We start from the raw sequence: 24911 nt of genomic DNA, 5'->3' as shown, positions 1-24911 counted from the left end.
GTCAACGTGCTGCGCTCCCAGGTAGGCGGGCGCTTCTCACTGTGTTATGCGGGGCTGCGAGGGAGAGGGCGGAAAGGGACGAGGCTCCTGTCTCAACTGCGGGGAGAGAACTGGGACATAGGACGGTGGATTCGCTAACAAAATGAAGGGAACAGGGTGGTTACGGGTGCTCCCACCAAGGCGTGGGATAACCGCTCATCTCTTCTGATCATTTGCTGCCCAGCTAACGCTTGGTAGATTATTAATGGGAAGGTTGGCAGCCATTAAGGTCAATTATCGGTGACATTGCAAAGGAGGGCTCGTCTTCCACACCCAGGATCATTGTAAAACACTGAACTGGATGAATGGGAGAAGACAAGGATACATAAAAACAGTAAAATGTTTATTTTCTTAGAAAAAAAAAAAGAGTGAGGAAGAGGGATTGGAAATGATTGCGATCACACTTCCGTCTGCATCTGAGCAAAGCCAATGTTGCAAGCTTAATCCTTGATTAAGATACCTAGTAAATGAAACAACCTGCTCCTCGCTCCTGGGCCACTTCCAGGAGTCAGGTCACAACATGCTTTTAATCGATAAGAGCTTCTCTACTTCTTTTTAGCAGAGAAACAAGGCTTGCCATAGCAACCACCCCATCTCCAAAGCGCAACATTGCCAGTGAGAAGCCAGGCTCTGGACCGCTCTGGGCGAGACAGGGAGGAAGGAGAGAGAGAGAAGGAGACACTTAGAAGCGGACCAGTCTAGAACAGAACTTTGATATCTGAGTTCACCACTACCTCATCTTATAGAAAATAGGTTGGAGAGCCCCTGTAAAACCAACAGTATCTTTAAGATGAAATCGCAAATTTTGCTGCATACCTGGACACAAGAGAAGTGAAAGTTGCAACAAGTGTTAACTAGCAGCAACAAAGAGAGTTCGAGAACGGGTTTTGTTTTTTGTTTTTTTTTGTTTGTTTTTAGCAATATTCCTTTGCAAGTTCATTAGGAAACACTGTAATTTAATGGGGCATACGATATGGAGCAATCTTCTCTTGCTAGAGCGCTGTTCCTTGAAGAGGACCGATCTTTGCAAAGATTTCAACGGGGGTGTAACCTATTTACACAGTAGTAGCTCCAGGTTTGAGTGTTAGATTGGTGCTATGTGACATCCTCCTCTTCCGAACAGTAATCTCGACCCTGGAGGGAAAAAGAAAAGAAAAATGTGTGAGTGAGCCTGAGACAGTTACTCCTATCCATTTTCTCTCAGCATATGTCTCCTTGCACCAAAACCCAGGCTTTATCAGTGGCTACTGGGCACAAGAGAGATATGTCATCAATACATGTTTTATAAACTGTATATGCCGATTTATAAACTGTACATACCTCAAAGCATGGAAGTTTTACCAAGCCTCAAATGAGCCCTTACTTTATGTTGGTAAGAACTTATACTAGGCACATACAAGACCAAGCCTTCAACCAATAGATTACCAAATGGGCAATCCACACAGGAGACCAACCTCTCATGAACAAGAGAAACGGAAATGAACAATGAATACATCATATCGGCTGGGGCCAGGGCTGCTCACGTTTTATAGCTACAGTTCCATGCCCGGAATTTACAGTTTGACAGAGGGGAATGGAATAATCCAGGGGTGTCTTAGTTTTAATCTACTCTAAATTAAAACACGATTAAAAAACAAATCAAGCAGACAAGGACTCACTGAAAATACCATGTTTTATGACTATGTTTGGTATGTGTGGGATGCACAGGACAGGCATAGATGCTTCTGATTCATCTGCTAACAAAACAGGTTATAGAAAGCTTAAGGACTCTTTATAATCATTACTTTTGAACACCTTCTATCTTCTCTCCAGTAGGATATATACTTTATGTAGTCACCAGTCAGGACTGGAATTAGAATTTCATATCTGACCGGCTGGGTTGCCTCAGTCAAAGCACATGGCTTTTCTGGTCTGTAACCCATCACAGACAGCACAGGAACAAAACACCCGCCTACGTCACACTGGCACAGATAAGGGCTTTGTAAAAATCATGGGTTCATGCTGTTTGCTAACTTTGACCCTTTTCTTTTAAAATACACACCATATGTTTCAATTTCTTGGGGGGGGGGGGAATATTTCTTTGAAAACAGAATTTTCTAAATAACTGGAATTTATTCATAAAACTAGCCAAAATGTAAAGAACAATCATTTTGCATAAAACTATTTATCAGATGTATTACATATTGGAAACATTGCACATTCTCCTAATATGTAAGTGTCATCATCATGACTTCTTGTACCATCTGGCTGAGGAGTAATCCTGGCTCTGGGATCTCAATTAAGTTACCTCTTTGTCGCCCCACCTGTAAAATGACAATAACAGTACCCACTTCAAATATTTGTTGAAGACTGAATGAGTTAATAGTAGAAAAGTGATTAAATAGCGCCTGGCACACAATTTATCCATGTTGTACATACATGTGCATACGTATGCACACATATTTGATAAATTCAAAAATACCACCACACAATGAAGTTGTCAGGGACCGCCTGTTCCCAAGTTAAATGGACTGATCACTTGTTCTCTGGGAATGCGATTCACTCACCAGCGTGTTGTCATTCCTGCGCTATTAGATTGCCAACTCTGCCCCCTGCTCCTTGCACAGTGTCTGACCCCAGGGTTGTTTCCAGGCCTGTCTTACTTGCTGCCTAAAAACGCCTCCTGGGCAGAGAAACTGGGCAACCAATCTTCCGGAGCAGAGAAGTGTACCCTGAGCAGTCACCCCCCCCAATGACAGCCTCCCTGGTGACAACTCTCAAACTAACGGTGACCCATCCCTAGCCTTGGCCCAGACCACTCAGAAGACACTCAATGGGCCACATGCTGAAGGGTTAGAAAGGAGAACCTCCAGGACCCTGACTGTTAGGAGTTTATTCTCCAGTGCGGGAAACAGGGGACATCTGAACACATCAGTACAGTGCCAGAAACCAGCCAGTTGACGTTCTCCATGTCCTCATCGCAAGTCCCAGGGCCAGCCCTGCCAATGGACGTGGGTGCCCAGCTGCAGGGCAAAGGCTGGCCTCATGGAGTTTTCATTAAGAAAGGACAGAGGGAGTTTCAGTGTATATGGACACACACACTGTTGTGTGGCATCAGGCAAATTCCTGGGCTTTGGTTCCCTGGGGATAAGCATGGTCTCTGCTTCGTAGGATTGTGATCAGGAGTAAGTGGAAAAAATACAGTGTCTGGCAGGTAGTTAATAAATATTAACTGCTGCCATTATTACTGTGACAAGCCTCATGCTTGTTCAGTCCACTGGCAGAGGAATAGGGCTGACAGCTGAGGACTGTGGTCATACACTGTGATCTGACAGGTGTCAGAGAGTCCTTCCTCCCACCTGAGCCTTGCCCCCAAGACATGTTGGAACTTCATGTTCTAGAATAAAGTTTGTATGGCAGACACGTAGGTCCCTTCCCTTCCTATATGCAATGAGGCCTCAAATCAAAGTCAGGGTCCAGCTGGCCAGTATGAGGTTCAGAAGGAGGCCACCTCATCCAGAAGGAAGACTTTGACACAATGGCGACAGACAGACACACACACACACACACACACACACACACACATGAACTGGTGACTCATCGATAAAACAGTGTCTCCAACTCTTAAATGAGTTACAGGGTCATGCAGCAGAATGAACATTTCAGACCCTCCAAGTTTACATAAGAAAGTGCCCCCTTTTGAGGAATAAATCTATATAAACCTCTGTGTAAGCTCAAGACAGCAACTTTCATTTCTCAAGCATCTGCCCCTCTGAAATTGCTATAATTACTAGGAGCCAGGGAAGGAAAACTGAGTGTGCTGCTCTGCAGACGTTATTTCATTGGAATTCCCACCCAACCCTGCGAAGAGGGAGTGGTGTCCTGTGACTTGTGGGCAAACCTCAGACAAGCCCCAGAGCCCAGGATCATCCCCTGCCTTTTTTGTTAGACTGGAGTAAGCTGGTAACTACATTTAAATTCAGATCAGTTTTATTTTGTTGTTATCACCTATCAGCAGCTCTGAGAAGCAATATTGTATAAACAGAAAACGTGGAAATCAAAGGCCTCGAGAGCACGAGCTCCCAGATGGCTGGTGTCGTTCTAAGACAGGGGAATCTGAGAGAGCTGTGACTTGAGTTGGCTTCACGTCAACATCACCTGCAGTCCGCCTGCACCCCGGCCCTACCGCCGGGGCAGGACAGAGAGCTCGCTTCTATAACGTGACTTCACGTCTCATTTACATTTTTAAAGAGGTGTGCTTTAAAGAGGAGCTTAAAACCTTCAGCTGTCAGGAGCCAGGAAGAGGGAGTAGCTGAGTTTGGGAGATGGACAGCAGTCCTCTGAGCTGAAGCATGCCCTTTCCCCTAAAAGGGACTGCAAAATGGAAGTCTTTGTAAAGACGCTTTGGCGCGGTTGGAATTAGGGACTATTGGACACAATTCGAGCCTTGTGCAAAGGCCACACTGAAAGCTACAGAAAGCAAGATCCTTACTAGGGCCCCACGGGCTGGAGGACCGGAAACACACGGTCTTTGCTGACAAGGGAGGGTTGTTGGAAGAACCACGGGGGCATTTTCGTGCAGACACAATAAATCGCAGCTTTTGCTTACTGGAACTCCCTGACTGTGCCCTCATGCTGTATGGGAACAGCCCACATCCCCCTCACTTGTCTGCGTGACTTTCTTGGAAACTTAAAGAAGTTTATGTCAACTCTGAACATACTTTTTCGAGGTTCTAGGGTAAAAGTTTTGTTTTATTGAAATGTCTAGGCTGAGAATTAGGGATACCAAGGGGTAGCGAAAGAAAGGTCACTATCCTAATTTTAAATCCTGCAAGTTTAAAGAGAAACGCTCAAAGAGTGACTTCAAATAAAGAAATTATTCTTTTCAAAAAAAATTTTTTTTAATTCATTTTAGAGAGAGAGACAGAGACAGAGACAGAGGAGAGACAGAGAGAGAAAAGGGGGGAGGAGCAGGAAGCATCAACTCCCATATGTGCCTTGACCAAGCAAGCCCAGGGTTTCGAACCGGCGACCTCAGCATTTCCAGGTCAAGAAATTATTCTTGCAAGTAGGCTAGGGCTGGCTCTCCCGTTTCCGGTGTGATTTTATCTTATGAGTCTTCAGTGCATTTTTTTTTCTTTTTCCGAAGCTGGAAACGGGGAGAGACAGTCAGACAGACTCCCGCATGCGCCCGACCGGGATCCACCCGGCACGCCCACCAGGGGCGATGCTCTGCCCACCAGGGGGCGATGCTCTGCCCCTCTGGGGCGTCGCTCTGCCGCGACCAGAGCCACTCTAGCGCCTGGGGCAGAGGCCAAGGAGCCATCCCCAGCACCCGGGCCATCTTTGCTCCAATGGAGCCTTGGCTGCGGGAGGGGAAGAGAGAGACAGAGAGGAAGGAGGGGGGGGGGGTGGAGAAGCAAATGGGCGCTTCTCCTATGTGCCCTGGCCGGGAATTGAACCCGGGTCCCCTGCACGCCAGGCCAACGCTCTACCGCTGAGCCAACCGGCCAGGGCCTTCAGTGCATTTTTGTAGATGAGTCTGCATTGGGCCTAATATATACACCTCAGGCTAACAACAGTCAACTGTGAACTGCATATTTCCCCAGTGGAGTAGATTAAAGCAAGATGAAAATTACTGAGAGAAAATATTGAGCTTCAGTTTCCCCATCTTTACAATGGGGATGGTAAGACCTAACTCGCAGTGTTGTTGTGGGAATTAGATATTAAAATACATCAGGTGTTTAGCAAAGCTTAGCACATGGTAGGTAGGTACTTAAATCATGGCTCTAAAAAATGAGATCCATAGATCCAACAGTTAATAGACTGTTTAGGTGAGAAATTAGACCCCTAGCTGGATCAAGTAGTTACATTCAGGTCCTTGGTCAAGCCGTGTACCTCAGGGCTTGGGTGCTTGTCCCTCCCTCCTTCTTGGCTGGCTGCCCATGTCCCCAGCCCTCACCTATCCATTACTTCTCATTTTCTAAATCTTCGCTCAAATGCCACCCTATTATCTTCCCTGAACACCCTTTAGCCAATGACACTTCTTATTCTGCTCCATTTTTATTGATATTATTTAGCATTACCTGACATTATTAATATATTCATTTATTTCTTTTATTTTTTTAATTTATTCATTTTAGAGAGGAGGGAGGGAGGGAGAGAGAGAGAGAGAGAGAGAGAAAGGGGGTAGGAGCAGGAAGCATCAACTCCCATATATGCCTTGACCAGACATGTGCAGGGTTTTGAACCGGCAACCTCAGTGTTCCCAGGTTGACGCTTTATCCACTGTGCCACCAGAGGTCAGGCTATTCATTTATTTCTTAACTGGCTGTCTTCCCGCTTGCACAGAAGTAGGGAGTGGGCAGAAACCATTTTACACCCCGTTGCATCCTCAGGACTTAGACTAGTGTCAGCAACATGTTAGATGCTCCATGAGTATTTGCTGAATAAATGAAAGGATGAAAAATATCTAGAGTTCCAGACTGACCTGTGCTGGTGCAGTGGATCAAGCGTCAACCTGGAAAGCTGAGGTTGCCGGTTCAAAACCCTGGACTTGCCTGGTCAAGGTACATATGAAAATTGATGCTTCCTGCTCCCCTCCCCCCCCTCCTCTCTAAAAATGAGTAAATAAATAAAAAAATCTAAAAAAAAATATCTGGAGTTCTAAAATCTTGGAGGTGGAAGGGGACCTAGAGGTTCTCCTCTCTGACTTTGCATCTAACGGAGGACGGGCCTCCATGGACCACATTCCAGGCCCGTCACTTTTCCAAGCTGCCTGTGAAACTGTCCAGCAGCGGAGCCCAAACCCTGCCTTTTGCCTGAAGAACAGCACAGCCTGGACCTCCAGACCGGAGGGCAGGTCTTCTCAGACCGAGAGCATCCCATAGCCCCTTACTTGAGAATAACGTCGTTTCCATTGAGGTCCGTCTTCTTTGTATGTGGGTCAGTTTTTCCATGTTTTTTTTTTTAAATGGACCCCCCTCAATTACCAATACAGAATAAAATATCCCAGAAATACAGCATGTAATATGTAAAAATTAAGTATCTGATGAAGGGGGTCACCAGTGTCAATAGGTTCCAAAAGAATCGATGTGCTAAATCTTAGCAGTCACAGAGCAGAATATAAACGAACTTCTGTCAGTGCTCTGGGGAGGGAGGTGATGCTTAGCCTCAAAGAAATGGAAAAAGATCACGAGGAAAAAAAAGAAATGAGCATGTTTGATCACGTAAAAGTGAAACTTTGCATGCCAAAAAATAATACAACAAAATTAAAAGGCTAACCTCATCATGGGAAAAATACCTATAGCGTACACTGGGTAAATGATAAAAGTTCATGAGAAGCTCAGACCAACAGAAAAAGGAACAGGGAGAAGATCTCAGCCACAGGGAGGGAAACAAGAAAACTCACTCAAAACAAAATAAAAGCAGTAAACACACAAACGAAAAACGGCTGCTCCTGCCATCAAAGGTACAAATGAAAATAATGAGATGTTACTTAAAAAGAGCCATGCCCCCAATTTTAGAGAGTGCAGTGAAATGTGACGCGCCTCCATTGCTGGCCTCGGTGTTAAATGGTATAGCTGCTTGCAAGAGTAATTGGGTAAATCTGTATTGTGAGCATAAAACTGTTCACACCCTTTATTATAGAAATCAATATCAAAGATAAACTCCCAAATGCATCTTTTTAAAACTATCTGCTTTGGTTCCCTGAGGTTGGAGGTGGGAACGGGGACTGATGACCAGCAGGCAGCTGGGATCGTACTGAGGGGATGGGATGCTCTGAGGCCGGAGAAATGGTGATGGTTGTGCAGTTTGGTAAATTCACTGAAATTCATTGACTTGTGCATGTCAAATGAGTAAATCTGATGGTATGTAAAGTATACCTCCATAAAGTTGTTTAAAGTATATGTACAAATACCTTCATTGCAGTATTTTTGTGTGTGTGTGACAGAGACAGACAGAGAGAGGGACAGATAGGGACAGACCGACAGGACGGGAGAGAGATGAGAAGCATCAATTCTTCGTTGTGGCACCTGAGTTGTTCATTGATTACTTTCTCATATGTGCCTTGACTGGGGTGCTACAGCAGAGTGAATGACCCCATGCTCAAGCCAGGGACCTTGGGTTCAAGCTGGTGAGCCTTGCTTAAACCAGATGAGCCTGTGCTCAAGCCGGAGACCTCGGGGATTCAAACCTGGGTCGTCCATGTCCCAGTCTGATGCGCTATTCACTGTGCAACTGCCTGATCAGGCTCAGTGCAATATTTTTTTTAAAAATAAATTTTTATTAATGTTAATGGGATGACATTAATAAATCAGGGTACATATATTCAAAGAAAACATGTCTAGGTTATCTTGTCATTAAATTATGTTGCATACCCCTCGCCCATAGTCAGATTGTCCTCCGTCACCCTCTATCTAGTTCTCTGTGCCCCTCCCCCTCCTCCTAACTCTCTCCCTCCCTCCCTCCTGTGTCCTCCCTCCCCCCACCCCTGGTAACCACCACACTCTTGTCCATGTCTCTTAGTCTCGTTTTTATGTTACACCAATGTATGGAATCATGTAGTTCTTGTTTTTTTCTGATTTACTTATTTCACTCCGTATAATGTTATCAAGATCCCACCATTTTGCTGTAAATGATCTGATGTCATCATTTCTTATGGCTGAGTAGTATTTCATAGTGTATATGTGCCACATCTTCTTTATCCAGTCTTCTATTGAAGGGCTTTTTGGTTGTTTCCATGTCTTGGCCACTGTGAACAGTGCTGCAATGAACATGGGGCTACATGTGTCTTTACGTATCAATGTTTCTGAGGTTTTGGGGTATATACCCAGTAGAGGGATTGCTGGGTCATAAGGTAGTTCTATTTGAAGTTTTTTGAGGAACCACCATACTTTCCTCCATAATGGTTGTACTACTTTACAGTCCCACCAACAGTGGATGAGAGTTCCCTTTTCTCCGCAGCCTCTCCAACATTTGCTATTACCCGTCTTGTTGATAATAGCTAATCTAACAGGGGTGAGGTGGTATCTCATTGTAGTTTTGATTTGCATTTCTCTAATAACTAATGAAGCTGAGCATCTTTTCATATATCTGTTGGCCATTTGTATCTCTTCCTGGGAGAAGTGTCTGTTCATGTCATCTTCCCATTTTTTTATTGGATTGTTTGTTTGTTTGTTGTTGAGTTTTATGAGTTCTTTGTAAATTTTGGATATTAGGCCCTTATCTGAGCTGTTGTTTGAAAATATCATTTCCCATTTAGTTGGCTGTCTGTTTATTTTGATATCAGTTTCTCTTGCTGAGCAAAAACTTTTTATTCTGATGTAGTCCCATTCATTTATCTTTGCCTTCACTTCTCTTGCCATTGGAGTCAAGTTCATAAAATGTTCTTTAAAACCCAGGTCCATGAGTTTAGTACCTATGTCTTCTTCTATGTACTTTATTGTTTCAGGTCTTATATTTAGGTCTTTGATCCATTTTGAATTAATTTTAGTACATGGGGACAGGCTGTAGTCGAGTTTCATTCTTTTGCATGTGGCTTTCCAGTTTTCCCAACACCATTTGTTGAAGAGGCTTTCTTTTCTCCATTGTGTGTTGTTGGCCCCTTTATCAAAGATTATTTGACCATATATATGTGGTTTTATTTCTGGGCTTTCTATTCTGTTCCATTGGTCTGAGTGTCTATTATTCTGCCAATACCATGCTATTTTGATTATCGTGGCCCTATAATATAGTTTAAAGTCAGGTATTGTAATGCCCCCAGCTTCATTCTTTTTCCTTAGGATTGCTTTGGCTATTTGGGGTTTTTTATAGTTCCATATAAATCTGATGATTTTTTGTTCTATTTCTTTAAAAAATGTCATAGGAATTTTGATGGGAATTGCATTAAATTTATATATTGCTTTGGGTAATATGGCCATTTTAATTATATTTATTCTTCCTATACAAGAACAAGGAATATTTTTCCATCTCATTGTGTCTTTTTCTATTTCTCTTAATAATGCCTTGTAGTTTTCGTTATATAGATCCTTTACATTCTTTGTTATGTTTATTCCTAGGTATTTTATTTTTTTTGTTGCAATCGTGAAGGGGATTATTTTTTTGAGTTCGTTTTCTAATATTTCATTGTTGGCATATAGAAAGGCTATGGACTTTTGTATGTTAATTTTGTATCCTGCAACCTTACTGTATTGGTTTATTGTTTCTAGTAATCTTTTTGTGGAGTCCTTCGGGTTTTCGATGTATAGGATCATATCATCAGCAAAAAGTGATACCTTTACTTCTTCTTTTCCGATATGGATGCCTTTTATTTCTTTGTCTTGTCTGATTGCTCTGGCCAGAACTTCTAGCACCACGTTAAATAAGTGGAGAGAGTGGGCAACCCTGTCTTGTTCCTGATTTAAGGTGGAAAGTCCTCAGTTTTATGTCATTTAATATGATGTTGGCTGATGATTTATCATATATGGCCTTTATCATGTTGAGATATTTTCCTTCTATACCCATTTTGTTGAGAGTCTTAAACATAAAATTGTGTTGTATTTTATCAAAAGCCTTTTCTGCATCTATTGATAAGATCATGTGGTTTTTGTTCTTTGTTTTGTTGATATGGTGTATTACGTTAACCGTTTTATGTATGTTGAACCATCCTTGAGATTCTGGGATGAATCCCACTTGATCATGATGTATTGTTTTTTTAATATGTTGTTGTATTCGGTTTGCCAGTATTTTGTTTAGTATTTTAGCATCTGTATTCATTAGAGATATTGGTCTGTAGTTTTCTTTCTTTGTGCCATCCTTGCCAGGTTTTGGTATGAGGGTTATGTTGGCCTCATAAAATGTGTTTGGAAGTATTGCTTCTTCTTCAATTTTTTGGAAGACTTTGAGTAGAATAGGAACCAAGTCTTCTTTGAATGTTTGATAGAATTCACTAGTATAACCGTCTGGGCCTGGACTTTTATTTTTGGGGAGGTTTTTAATAGTTTTTTCTATTTCCTCCCTGCTGATTGGTCTGTTTAGGCTTTCTGCTTCTTCATGACTCAGTCTAGGAAGGTTGTATTGTTCTAGGAATTTATCCATTTCTTCTAGATTGTTGTATTTGGTGGCATATAGTTTTTCATAGTATTCTACAATAATTCTTTGTATATCTATGATGTCTGTGGTGATCTCTCCTCTTTCATTTTGGATTTTATTTATTTGAGTCCTGTGCCTTTTTTCCTTGGTGAGTCTTGCCAAGGGTTTGTCAATTTTGTTGATCTTTACAAAGAACCAGCTCCTTGTTTTATTGATTTTTTCTGTAGTTTTTCTGTTCTCTATTTCATTTATTTCTGCTCTGATTTTTATTATCTCCTTTCTTCGGCTGGTTTTGGGTTGTCTTTGTTCTTCTTTTTCTAGTTCCTTAAGGTGTGAAGTTAAGTGGTTTACTTCGGCTCTCTCTTGTTTGTTCATATAGGCCTGAAGTGATATGAACTTTCCTCTTATTACTGCTTTTGCTGCATCCCAGAGATTCTGATATGTCGTATTTTCATTTTCATTTGTCTATATATATCTTTTTATCTCTGCGCTTATTTCTTCTTTGACCCATTCATTTTTTAGAAGTATGTTGTTTAGTTTCCACATTTTCGTGGGTTTTTCCCCCTCTTTTTTGCAGTTGAATTCTAGTTTCAAGGCTTTATGATCAGAGAATATGCTTGGTACAATTTCAATTTTTCTAAATTTGCTGATATTGTCTTTGTGGCCCAACATATGGTCAATTCTTGAGAATGTTCCATGTACACTAGAGAAAAATGTACACTCTGTCACTTTGGGATGAAGTGTCCTGTAGATGCCTATCATATCCAGGTGTTCTAGTATTTCGTTTAAGGCCACTATATCTTTATTGATTCTCTGTTTGGATGACCGATCTAGAGCCATCAGCAGTGTACTGAGGTCTCCAAGTATGATTGTATTTTTGTCAGTTTTTGTTTTAAGGTCAATAAGTAGCTGTCTTATATATTTTGGTGCTCCTTGGTTTGGTGCATGTATATTAAGGATTGTTATGTCTTATTGCTTCAGTGCCCCCTTAATCATTATGAAATGACCATTTTTGTCTCCGAGTACTTTTTCTGTCTTGTAGTCAGCATTGTTAGATATGAGTATTGCTACACCTGCTTTTTTTTGGGTGTTGTTTGCTTGGAGTATTGTTTTCCAGCCTTTCACTTTGAATTTGTTTTTAGCCTTGTTGCTTAGATGTGTTTCTTATAGGCAGCATATAGTTGGATTTTCTTTTTTAATCCATTCTGCTACTCTGTGTCTTTTTATTGGTAAGTTTAATCCATTTATATTTAGTGTAATTATTGACACTTGTGGGTTCCCTATTGCCATTTTATAAATTGCTTTCTGTTAGTTTTGTATCTTGTTTGATTCTTCTCTTTTGTTTTTCTATCATTTGTTTTTGTTTGTTTGTATTCCATACTTCTTTCCTCTGTTGCTACCTTTTTTAAGTCAAGTGTTTTTGTGGTGGTTTTTTCAAGGGCGATTACCATTAAGTAATGAAAAGGGTACCTACCATATTCATTGTAGTACCCTATCTTATGAGTATTTCTGCACTTCATTGTCCTTTGCTACTGTTAATCTCCATCCTCTCCCCCCTTTTTTTTCTTTTGTTGTCACAGTTTAAGTTTGGTTTTATTGTGTTCTTGGTGGAGCTGTTACTTGTGGTGTTGTTTTCTTTTGTTCTTTGAATCTGGTTGGAAAACCCCCTTTAGTATTTCCTGGAGTGGGGGCTTTCTGATGATAAATTCTTTCATCTTTTCTGTATTTGTGAATGTTTTTATATCTCCTTCGTACTTGAAGGATAGCTTTGATGGGTATAGTATTCTTGGCTGAAAGTTCCTCTCTTTCAGGAATTTAAATATTGGGGTCCACTTTCTTCTAGCTTGTAGAGTTTCTGCTGAGAAATCTGATGATAATCTAATAGGCCTTCCTTTATATGTTGTACTCTTCTTTTCTCTGGTTGCCTTGAGAATTTTTTCTTTGTCATTGGTTTGTGTCATCTTCATTATGATGTGCCTTGGAGTGGGTTTGTTGGGGTTAAGAAAACTCGGTGTTCTGTTTGCTTCTTGAATTTGAGGCTTTAGTTCTTTCCATAGACTTGGGAAGTTCTCGTCTATTATTTGTTTGAGTATATTCTCCATTCCATTTTCTTTCTCTTCTCCCTCTGATATACCTATTATTCTTATGTTATTCTTTCTGATGGAGTCAGACAATTCCTGTAGGGCTTTCTCGTTTTTTATTATTTTTGAGTCTCTTTCTTTTTGTCTCTGTTGTGCCTCAAGTTGCTTGTCTTCTATTTCACTAATCCTATCTTCTATCTGGGCTGTTCTGTTAGCTAAGCTTGTTACCTCGTTTTTCAGCTCGTGAATTGAGTTTTTCTTTTCTGTTTGATTTGTTTTTATAGTTTCAATTTCCTTGGTAATATATTCTTTGTGTTCGTTGAGTTGTTTTCTGATCTCCCTAAATTGCCTTTCTGTGTTTTCTTGTATGTCTCTGAGTATTTTTAAGATTTCTATTTTAAATTCTCTGTCATTTAGCTCCAAGGCTTCCAATATGTTAAATCTTTTCTCCATAGATTTTTCCACATCTATTTGTGTTACCTCTCTATCTTTTGTATCCATAATATTCAATTTCCTCTTTCTTATTGGCATCTGAGGGTGGTCTTGTTGATAGCACTAATTAGAATTAATAAAGAGTAAAAAGTAAAAAAAAAAAAGAGAGAAAAAGGTAAAACACCCCACAAAAAAAACCAGTAATAATTTATTATTTCCCCCTTTTTTTCTTTCTTCTCTTCCCCTCCTCTCTCCTCCTCAGGGAAATATCGTGATGACCTGTGAATTATATTATGCTAAATGGAACAAAAACTGCCTATAACAGAGGGCCTGATTTGGGGTGAAGAGTTCAAGGGGCAAAAAAAGGGAGTAGGGACCTACTGAATGCAAAAAAAAAAAGAAGAAAATCTTAGACAAGCATAAAATGATTTTCTTGTAAGTGATGGTCGTCAGTGCAATATTTTTATTAGGCATAAAAAAAATCAATCAAATAATCCACCACCCCATCCCCACCCCCATCCACCAATATAAAAGATTATTAAGGTATGGAGTCTTGTACTCTCTGCTACCAACAAACAACACCAACAGGACAATCACCCACATTTCCCAACCAGGCAAGTCCTTCTTGTGCACCACAGTGCCTTCACATGTACTGTTCTCTCATCTCTTACTCCCTCCAGCCTTCTCTGTGTGCCCACTTTATCTGTATGATCTCATCCCAACAGCCTATCTTTAAGCGACACTTCCCCCGTTTGTTTGAGGGTGAACTGGTCTCTTCCTCTCCCAGGGGTTTTTGCACCCCACCACCACATTTGATAGTAATTTTAGCCACAATGTCTTTTTGATACCTAATGGAATCATGGTGCAGCCCCTATCACAATGGTTATGAACACTCGGGTGTCTGGAGGGAGGTGGTGCTGTGTGTGTGTGTGTGTGTGTGTGTGTGTAGGGATGGAGGCTGTGGGAAGATGTGATACAGGAGGTGTCCTGGAACTTTCATAAGTGAAGTAGACTGTCAACATGTAGCAGATCACGCTGGGAAAAGCAGCCCTCTTAATGCAACTGATATAAAGAATAAGTTTTGAGTAAAAGTATCAGCAGAGACTGGGACACAGACCAGTTACAAGGATGGCCTGGAACTTTGAAGAGGCAGACTCCAAGAAGGGAGCACTAAAGTTGATAATAAAACCTCAGTGTCCATTATTCTTTTTTTTTTTTTTTTTTTTTTTTTAGAGAGAGAGGCAGGGAGACAGGAACTTTGAGCTGTCCTATATGTGCCCTGACCGGGGATCGAACTAGCAACCTCTGTGCTTCAGGATAACACTCCAAACAACTATGCTATTGGGCCAGGGCTTCATTACTCACCTTTTCTATTTATATAAATAACACCTATGTAGACAACATATGGAACCACGTCTAGTTTCCTTTCCACAACATTAAGTCAGGCATCTTAAACTCAGGCTTTTGCTGTTGTCACGAAGTTCTGCCTTAAGGAACCTCAGATGTACTGCAGTGGGGTCAGATAACTAAATACTCCAGGCAAGATTTTCATGGTTGGTGAAAGCAAACAGAAGTTTTTGTAATGAAGGCTCATTTTAGAAGTTTAAGTGAGGCTTATTTCTATCTGGAAGTGTGAGTTGTTATTCTTGTCACAAAGTTGGCTCTTGTTTGTTGGCTGACCGACTGAAGAATTCATCCTCCCCTCCTTTACCTCCCAGGGTGATGCAGGGGACCTCTGTTCATTTCTGGCCTGTGCATTATTTTGATTCTCCTACCTAGGGTCTGCCTCCTTCCCATGATTCATCTTCCTCCTCTCTCTTCTTAACTGTGGGCTTCCCGAGCCTGTGTGTCTTGACTCAGTTGTGCCTCCTGCATTGACCAGCCTTCCAGGCACCAACCTGTATCTTGAGTAATGAAACATGATTGCTGCATCTGTATTTTGGTGCAGAAATTGAATGGGCTGCCTTCCATCTCTACCCCTCTAACACCTCCCCGCCAGCCGCTTCCGCCACGCAGCACCATCTGGAGAAAACCTCAGGTCCAAGGGTCTACGAGGGTCTGGACAGTTAAGCTCTGTCCCTGCACCTGGAACATAGGGCAGGAGAGCCGCATCCCACCACTGGAGCATCCAGGAACGAAGAGCTAGAATCCAGAACAAACGTGATGAGCAGGAGGCGGGAAGGGTGGCAAAGAGGGATAAAGCCCCCGCCTCCCCTGGGGGGGCTGCTGCTCAATCCCCCTCCTGTGTGGCTGTGGCCGGAAGCGAGCGCTGTCCCCTTCCCCTCCAGCCAGGGAGTGTGTCAGCAGCAGGTACACGTACAGTCCAACAACAATTCCAACAAATGCCGAAGAAAAGCAAAGGTAATCAGCCGTGCTGTTCAAGTCTCTTCCCCCGACTCCATTAGAAAAATCAATCGAGCCATTAATGGCTGTCTCTGTTTCTAATAGGCTTTATTCTAATTAGACTCACACGCTATTATTTCAGTTGGGAAAAGGTCTGGTTTGTAATGAGCAGTGGGAGTGTGACAGCCTCCAACTGTTCCTTTGACCAAATATAGGAAGGACCACCAGGGTAACAACAGCAGTGACAACAATTCCAGGACACTGGGCTGTTCATTTCCAAGGGAGAATGAGTATTAACTAAACAGCTTTAAACACCCCACGAAGTGTTTAGTAAACCCAAATCCTCATTCGACGGACAAAAAGGGGGATGTTTTAGAAGCTTTAAGGCACACATTTCTCACGCTTGATCTGACTTTGGCACTCAGATGACTTCCAAGATGCTTTTTCCCCACAAGGAGGTGAACAGGGGTGAAGATGGGACAGAGAATGTGGAATGTCCATGTTTCCAGGCTACACTGAATGATGTCCTAGAGCAGGGGTTGACAACTTTCTGTGTCAACTGAAGTTCTAATAAACACTTTAAGCTTTGCTCTCCATAAGGACTATGTTGCAACTCAGCTCTGGCGATGTAAGGGTGAAGGCAGCCACAGATAAAAGCAAACAATATTGGCCCTGGCTGGTTGGCTCAGTGGTAGAGCATCAGCCTGGCGTGCAGGAGTCCCAGGTTCGATTCCCGGCCAGGGCACACAGGAGAAACGCCCATCTGCTTCTCCACCCCTCCCCCTCTCCTTCCTCTCTGTCTCTCTCATCCCCTCCTGCAGCCAAGGCTCCATTGGAGCAAGGTTGGCCCGGGCGCTGGGGGTGTCTCTATGGCCTCTGCCTCAGGGGCTGGAATGGCTCTGGTTGCAACAGAGCAGCGCCCCAGATGGACATAGCATCGCCCCCTGGTGGGCGTGCAGGGTGGATCCTGGTAGGGCACATGCGGGAGTCTGTCTGACTGCCTCCCCGTCACCAACTTTAGAAAAATACAAAAAAAAAAAAAAAAAAAAAAAAAAAAAAATAAAGAGCGAGCACTGTGTTCCAATAAAACTTTATTTGTGGACACTGATTTTGGTCCACAGGCCGTTGCAGAGACTAGGACCACCAGCAGTGGGGTCAGAGGCTAACACAGTCAAGTTGTTCTGTTTTTGTTTTGCTATTGAATACAGAATGCTTCCGTAAACTTGACTGTATTATTGAAGAGAATTTCAGTAATACAGGCCAATACATTTAATTGATGGTTTTTATTGGTTTGTATTAATATATTCTTCATATATTCTGCCTATAGATCCTTTTGATCCTTTCTAAGTGTTGCAAACATATCCCGAACTATTTTACTGGGAACTCTGCATTTGGGAATCATGAGGCTCAATACTAAGGTGAATACTGACCCACGATCCTCACCTGGCTCCATGTGTCTATTTTCAATATGTTCAGAACCCAGAAGGGAGGCAGGGTGTGATCAAACCTCTAAACCACCACCAACCAATTTTGAGCATTTTGGTTCTCCTCTTTTGAATCTATATAGCAAAATGGGATTAAAATAAGGGCAGCCTTAAAGTGTTTGCTTCATGAAAGCCTTCTGTAGGGATGGAGCAGAATATGTCCCCACTCAACAGAATTTCAAAGTGAGGAAAAAGCGTCCCACAAATGACAAGATATTACAGAACAGATTTACTTCTAGAAATGTACCAAACATAGTATGCTTCAGAATTCCTCCCCAGTTGATAGAAATGGGCATGTCTCATTCATTGCTACCGAGGGTCAGTTTAGTGGGAGTCTAAAAAGTTGGGGGTAACTTGAATAAGATACTCTTCAAGGTTCTTCCCAACTCAAAATCTCCCTAAAGGCAATAACCCAACTTCCTACTTCCTTATTAAATCCTCATTCCTCATTTCTGGGTCCAAAGAACACATTTCAGTTATGCTTGTTAAATGAATCAAAGAAATCAGTCCTATCATTTCATTGATTTTTGGGAGGGGGATGATTCCTAACTTTTTGTGGTTGTGACAAACATTCTGAAATTAATGTTAATGAATATTTCTAAAAGCAGGTTTTAAAAAACCTCCAAGAATGAAAAAAAGAATGAACCTTTTAAACAGAGAAAAAAATATATAGGGACCCAGTTGTACGCAGGGTGCCAGAACTGAGTCACCGACTTGGTTCTGTAACCACAGCTCCAAAGTGAGCCCAGGTTATTTGATGGCTCTGTAAACGTTCACACGAATCTAATTCCTTAACATCTTTACACCACAGAGGAGGAGGTGGGTCAATGCGCTGGAAAGGATCCTAATCTAATCATCCACCTACAAGGAGACATCTGCACCACAGGAAAGCATTTGCTCAAGTGAGACTCACGCTGTTAAGTTCTGCACTTTTGGTTTCAATCTTAGCACCTCCTCTAAACAAATTCCCCAAATTTTTATGAATGCCCTTGAATATGGATACAGGCCACATTCACCAAAATAAAACCACCAATTACAGAACACTGCAACACTCAAAACGCTCTGCTAGAATGATTTTTCTCTAATTTTTCAGACAAGTTAGTATTACTATACACATTTTATTTATTTATTTACTTACTTACTTACTTACTTATTTATTTAGGTGAGCAAACTGAGGACCAGAAAGGTAAAGCACCTAGGCTGGGTCATACAGCTGAATCTGGTCCTTGGATTTGGGCCCAGATTTGACTGGAGCTGGTTCTTGGATGCAGCGCCAGTTTGAGGCATGGGCTCTCTCTCCTGCGTGGGGCTGCCTCTCTCCCTGACTCTCTCGATTCAGTCTCTTGGCTCTGCACTTGCTCTACGTCTGCTGTGCTGCTCTTCGCCGGGAGTGGCTCGTGTCATACCGAGGGCCCTTTAGTATAGGAGTCTGCTGGCCACGTGCCCTTCCTCTGTGAGCTTTTGCTGCTGCTAAGCCTGGTGGTCTTATTTGAATCACACACTCATTCAACAGGTGTATTAAGCAGCTGTTCTGTCCCAGACCCTGTGCTAGGTTCTGGGACAACAAAGACAAATGAGATCTGGTTCTGATCCTTATAGACTTGCCTAATTAATGGTTCCAGTCCTTTTAGAGGTTCTTAAATAATAAAGCAGCCATTAGAGATGGTGGCCCCTTCCTTGTCCCCAAGTCCCCTCTGTAAGGGCTGACACAATGGGCCCATGGCTGCCAAATGCAACGGCTACGGGAGGACAGGAGAAGGAAAGCCCAAGACGGGGTGGGGATGAAGAAGCCGGACGGGAACCAGCCAGAGGAAGGACACATGTCAGCAGCGTCGTGTCTCTGCTCTGGGGGGTGCCTAGGCTTGCGTGGCAAAAGGATACCGGTGACTGATGATGCCCACATTGCTATGGCATTCAGAGCACTGCTGGCCACACCTCATTCATAAAAAATGGCATGGTTCTTATTTGCATGCAAGTACTACATTGTTCCGGAACCTGAGCTCTTCTGGTCTACTGTTCCCTAAAAAGCCAGACTGACAGACGCTCAAGAATTCCCTGAAAGTCAAGGCCTCCAGAAAAGAGAAAAGAGACTGAGCATGTTGTATTTCTTTTAGGCTCGTGGTCTGCTTTATTTTCCCTGGCTTCATTGCCTATTACCATTAATTACATGGGAATGCCAAGATCCTTAAAGCCCAGAGTGTACACACACCTCTCCAGCAGTTCCTGCACCAGGGTGACCATCACGGCTATTAAGAAGTCACCACGTGAAGCTATGCTATGCAGCAGGGAGGAAAACAAAACACCTCCCTCCCCTTGTCCAGACAGCTTTAATTTGTCTGATGGGTGAGAAAAGGTACACACACGAGAGGAAAAAGGCAAGGCAGAGGGTGACGGGAAAGAAGGCGCAGAGCAGGTCTGGTTGTTAGCAAACGCTATAACCATAGAGCAGGCAAGCATTTCATGGGATGATGCTGGCAGGCAAGCCCACTCCCACATGCACGTCAGGAAGAGCAGCTCTCCGCTGTGTTGAGGGCCTAGGTCTGTTACTGAAAGTGATAAGCTGGGTGGAGGGATATATGGGGCAGGCCATGTGACATTCTTTAGGACCTGATACAACAGTGACAGGTTTTCTTGTCGCTAGCATGCATTGAGGAGGCCTTTAAACCCACCACCAGAAAGTAAAACATCATCAGCTACGTCTTCTAAACATTATTTATTACACTGGGGAACAGATTTTTTTTTCATTTTCTGTTGCATGAGGTTTTAGAACTGTTTCTATATATTTCTGCATCGCTGATTCCAAATCTGAAATCCATTTTTTGGTGCATGCTCTGGTTTTTATGCAATTTTAATTTCTTTTTGTTATAGTTAATGGCATGCATTGGTTTTTACATTAGAGTTAAAGGGCAATGACTCTTGGATTGAACATAACCACAAGGTAATTAACATTTTACAAACATCACTTTTACATAATTATAGTTGTTTTTAAATGTAAAAAATTATTATCTGATAAAAACACTCTCTTATTTTGTTTTAAGATTGAATCATGGCTTCTTCGAGTAGGCGTAAATATAAGAATAGTCCTGACACCTTCTGTTATATATGTGGCCATTACACACTTCAATGTCACAGGCGCAATATTTCATCATTTGTGACACATGCATATATTGCCTATTTTCAAGTTCCTCTTAGCAATCAAGACAAGAATTGGGCTCCTCATATTGTGTGTCATAATTGTGAGGAAATGCTTCGTGACTGGACAAAAGGAAAACGCAAAGGAATGCCTTTTGGTATTCCCATGGTTTGGCATGAACCTAAGGACCACAGCAGTGACTGTTATTTCTGTCTGATCCATACAAAGGGCATTGGCAAGAGAAAACAGCATATGATCGCATAATCTAATATTCCTTCAGCAATACGACCTATCCCACACTCTGAGACACTCCCGGTTCCGGTTTTCAATGGTTTTATTTCTTCTAAGGACGAAGATAGTGAACATGGTGATCAAGTGTATTTTGATAAGATGCATGAGGAAATGGTTGTAGAATCTGAAGGGTCTTCTTCTGATGCCAAGCAGTCATGAACCCCTCAGCAGTTTAGCCAACCCGAATTGAATGACTTAGTAAGAGATTTGGGCCTATCAAAGAAAGCAGCTGAGTTATTAGCCTCCAGGCTTCAAGAAAAGAATGTACTTCACCAGTCAGCTAAAGTATCCCATTTCAGGAAGCGTGAACAAATTTTTGTGGGCTTTTTTCCCGAAGATAAACACTTTGTTTACTGTCATGATATCAGTAGTCTTCTCAGTCAGCTAAGTGTTATCACTTACAGTCCAACAGAATGGCGGCTATTTCTTGACAGCTCTAAACGAAGTCTGAAATGTGTTCTCCTACACAAAGGTAACGTTTATGCAGCAGTTCCAATTGGTTATTCAACTCATCTGCAAGAAGATTATAATGACATAAAAATTGTCCTCGACTTTCTGAAGTATGAGGAGCATAACTGGATCATTTGTGTTGATCTTAAAATGGTAAATTTCCTGCTAGGGCAATAGAGAGGTTTCATGAAGTATCCTTGCTTTCTGTGTTTGTGGGACAGCCAAGCTCAGGAGAAACATTGGACACAGAAGGAGTGCCCAAAACGTGAAGCTCTGGAAGTAGGGATGCAAAATATTGTGAATGAACCTGTAGTTAATCAAGACAGGATCATTTTCCCCCCACTTCACATCAAACTTGGCTTAATGAAGCAGTTTGTTCAGGCTTTGAATAGAGAAAGTGAATGCTTTCAACATATTATTTCTGCTTTTCTTGCCTTATCTTTTGAGAAGATAAAAGCAGGTGTATTTGATGGACGTCAAATTCAAACCCTCATACGTGACGAAGCATTTGCCAGGAAGATGAATAAGGAGGAGAAAGCAGCATGGCAGTCTTTTGTGGCAGTTACAAAGAACTTCCTTGGCCACAAAAGAGCAGAAAACTATGAACTTCTGGTTCAAAGGATGCTGTTGGCTTTCTGCAACATTGGATGTAACATGAGCGTTAAGATTCACTTCCTAGCCCTGGCCGGTTGGCTCAGTGGTAGAGCGTTGGCCTGGTGTGTGGAAGTCCCGGGTTTGATTCCCGGCCAGGGCACACAGGAGAGGTGCCCGTCTGCTTCTCCACCCCTCCCCCTCTCCTTCCTCTCTGTCTCTCTCTTCCCCTCCCGCAGCTGAGGTTCCATTGGAGCAAAGATGGCCCAGGCGCTGGGGATGGCTCCTTGGACTCTGCCCCAGGCGCTGGAGTAGCTCTGGTCACAACAGAGCGACACCCCGGATGGGCAGAGCATCACCCTCTGGTGGGTGTGCCGGGTGGATCCCGGTCGGGCACATGCGGGAGTCTGTCTGACTGCCTCCCCGTTTCCAGCTTCAGAAAAATACAAAAAAAAAAAAAAAAAAAAAAAAAAAAAGATTCACTTCCTGAATAGTCACCTTGATAAATTTCCCAAGAATCTTGGAGCTGTTAGTGATGAGCAGATTACTGCTGGAGCATCAAACGAGATTGTCCTCAACAAGTACACACACACAAGAGCTATAAGTGCACATTTTTGCCTGAATAGAATTTAAATAAGTTTTGCACAAATTTTATGATTAAAATAAGTGTTTTAATATGTTCTGTTTCAAAATTGTAGACAAATTCTGATGCAATCATATCTTTTAGTGTATTAGTGTATTTACTGCATTGTATACATTATTATACTTTCACAAAGATGATACCCAAGAAGACATTCTACTTCATTATGTTAAACTAAATGTTGAAAATTTTACAATAAGATGAAAACCTAAAATCTTGAATTGCAAAAAACTGTAGCTTACAGAGAAAAACTAATGTCAGATTTGAGATCAGCACACTCGAATTAGGTAAGAACAAGTGTGGATGCAACAAAAAGTTTGTTACTCAGTGATTCTATGGCAGCTCTGAGGTTAAACAGCCTACATAGGAATTGTTTCTATACAGAACCAAACATCATAGTCCATGATTTCATGCAAGTCACTCTCTTCAGATGAAACGCAAACACCTGCTGCTCTCTGACACCCAGATTCAAAACGTGGTGTGGACCCATCTGATGTAATACTAAGAGAAGGAGCCTCTGAAATAAGTTCACAAATGCAGACGTACCGTGATCTTTCTCACCAACCAGGTAAATTCTGAAGCCAAGGCAATCAGGTTGCGATAGAAACTCAAACATTTTCTAAGTGTAGATGGTTTTTCAATAGATGTAGAGGTCTACAGATAAACATCTTTCAAAAACCCAGCTGATTTTAAATCCACGCACTGCTCTTTCTCAGTTGTTACCTCAAAATGTCCTGTCGACAGTGGCGGAGTCTCAGATCCTACAGGAATAGGGGAGATGAGACATACAGTAGGTAGGCTGGTGGGCCACCTGCTGGGGTGAAGGACCGTGAATTATTTTGAGAGGAAAGGGAAGTAAGAAAGGAAGGAGAAAGGGTTTGCAAGGAATCTCTGCCCTTCGTTTCCTCACCTCTTTAAAGTCAGAAATATATATGGATAAGGTTGCTGGGGCTCACAGCTCAGTCGGGCCCTAGATCTGAGGGAAGCTCATGAATGAAATGCATCCTAAAGAAATCCGTAAATTCTGTGCCCGGGGCCCGCAGACAGGCTCCAGGGGATTATAAAACCCTGGTATTTCACTTAAGAATTGTGTGTATATGGTATCATGTGCACTTTTCTAGGAAGAGTCTTTATAACTTGTACAACATTCCAAAACTATGCCCATGGTCCAACAAAGCTTAGGAAGTCTTGCACAAGGAATACTAACCAGATGCAAATGGCACTGTGCTGAGATATTCTTCATTTAGTATTCAGGGTTTTTTCTGAGGCTCCTTGGTCATCAGTAGTTCTCACATCCCCGTGAAGCAAGATATAAATCCCTGGTTTTGCCAGGGGAAAATACTAATAATGCAGGTACTTAATTAAAAAACCCCTCTATGGAGCCAAGTTTTAATAATCCCAATATCTTCTTTCTCCTCTAAATACAGAATTTAAATCATTATCTCACTCTGCAGTAAACTCATTTTGTTTAAGCTGCAAAATTAGTCAAATGTCACCACTTCAGATAAAGTTCAGGAGCCTGTGAACTGGCCGGCACAACTCTAGATCCCAATGAAATAAAGGCGGGATAGTCGAATAAAAAACGAGGGAAAAGTAAAGGAGACACTTTCAGTGTTTCATAGGATTTTTACTCTCCAAAAGAAAAAGCGAAAGTAAATCAAACAGAGGTTAGAAAGCTCTTTTGAACTTTCATTGATCTCCTGACAAAATCTCCTCCTTGGTCATTTCCAAGTGCAGCTCAGCGACCTGGCCTTCCACATGCCAGCACCATGAAAATGGTACCGTGTGTCCAAGGAGCTGTCTCAACTGCCCGGTTAATGAACCTCAAGTTTCATACCTGCCCCAACAAACACACGTGTTCAATTCAAAATGACGTGAGTCAGTGTCAACGGTGGGCTGGGGGAGATGGATAAAGACAATAAAAGAATAAAAGAATTTAAAGAAATCCACTTTTAAAATTGAGCTTCTCAGACAAAGGGCTATTTTCTACTTACTTTGTATCCCATATTTTCTATTTATTTTTCTATTGAGTCAGTAGCACACTGTCTCGTACTCAATAAGTGCTAAATAATTTTTTAATGCATTTTAGCAACTTGCTTTATTTTTTGCCTACATTAACGTCTTTCAAACCCACTGATCCACCTGTGATACAAAGGTCAACTGTAGCAAAGCACTGTGATAGTCTCTGAATCAGAATACTATATTCTAAATTAAGGTTCCCTATAAATATGAAACCATCTAATTATGCTGGTTTCTTTATACTACTGGTACTTTTACATCTACTTTTTTTTAAGTGAGAGGAGGGGAGATAGTGAGGCAGACTTCTGCATGCGCCCTAATGGGGATCCAGCCAGCAATCCCATCTGGGGCCAATG

The 24911-nt window shown here is 42.1% G+C and overlaps 1 protein-coding gene across 1 annotated transcript in view; it reads right to left on the bottom strand.

The window, feature by feature from the left end:
• Nucleotides 1–361: 361 nt before the first annotated feature.
• Nucleotides 362–24911, bottom strand: part of C2H1orf21 (chromosome 2 C1orf21 homolog) — a 206850-nt gene continuing 182300 nt past the window's right edge. The window contains exon 6 of the mRNA XM_066361712.1: nt 362–1173. Within this exon, the coding sequence (XP_066217809.1) occupies nt 1135–1173 (39 nt within the window). The 3' untranslated portion in view covers nt 362–1134. The remainder of the gene's footprint in view (nt 1174–24911) is intronic.

This window comes from Saccopteryx leptura, chromosome 2 (genome assembly GCF_036850995.1).
Source record: "Saccopteryx leptura isolate mSacLep1 chromosome 2, mSacLep1_pri_phased_curated, whole genome shotgun sequence".
NCBI lineage: Eukaryota > Metazoa > Chordata > Mammalia > Chiroptera > Emballonuridae > Saccopteryx > Saccopteryx leptura.
The sequence above is the reverse complement of the archived record's forward strand: the minus strand, read 5'-3'. Positions and strand labels throughout refer to the sequence as shown.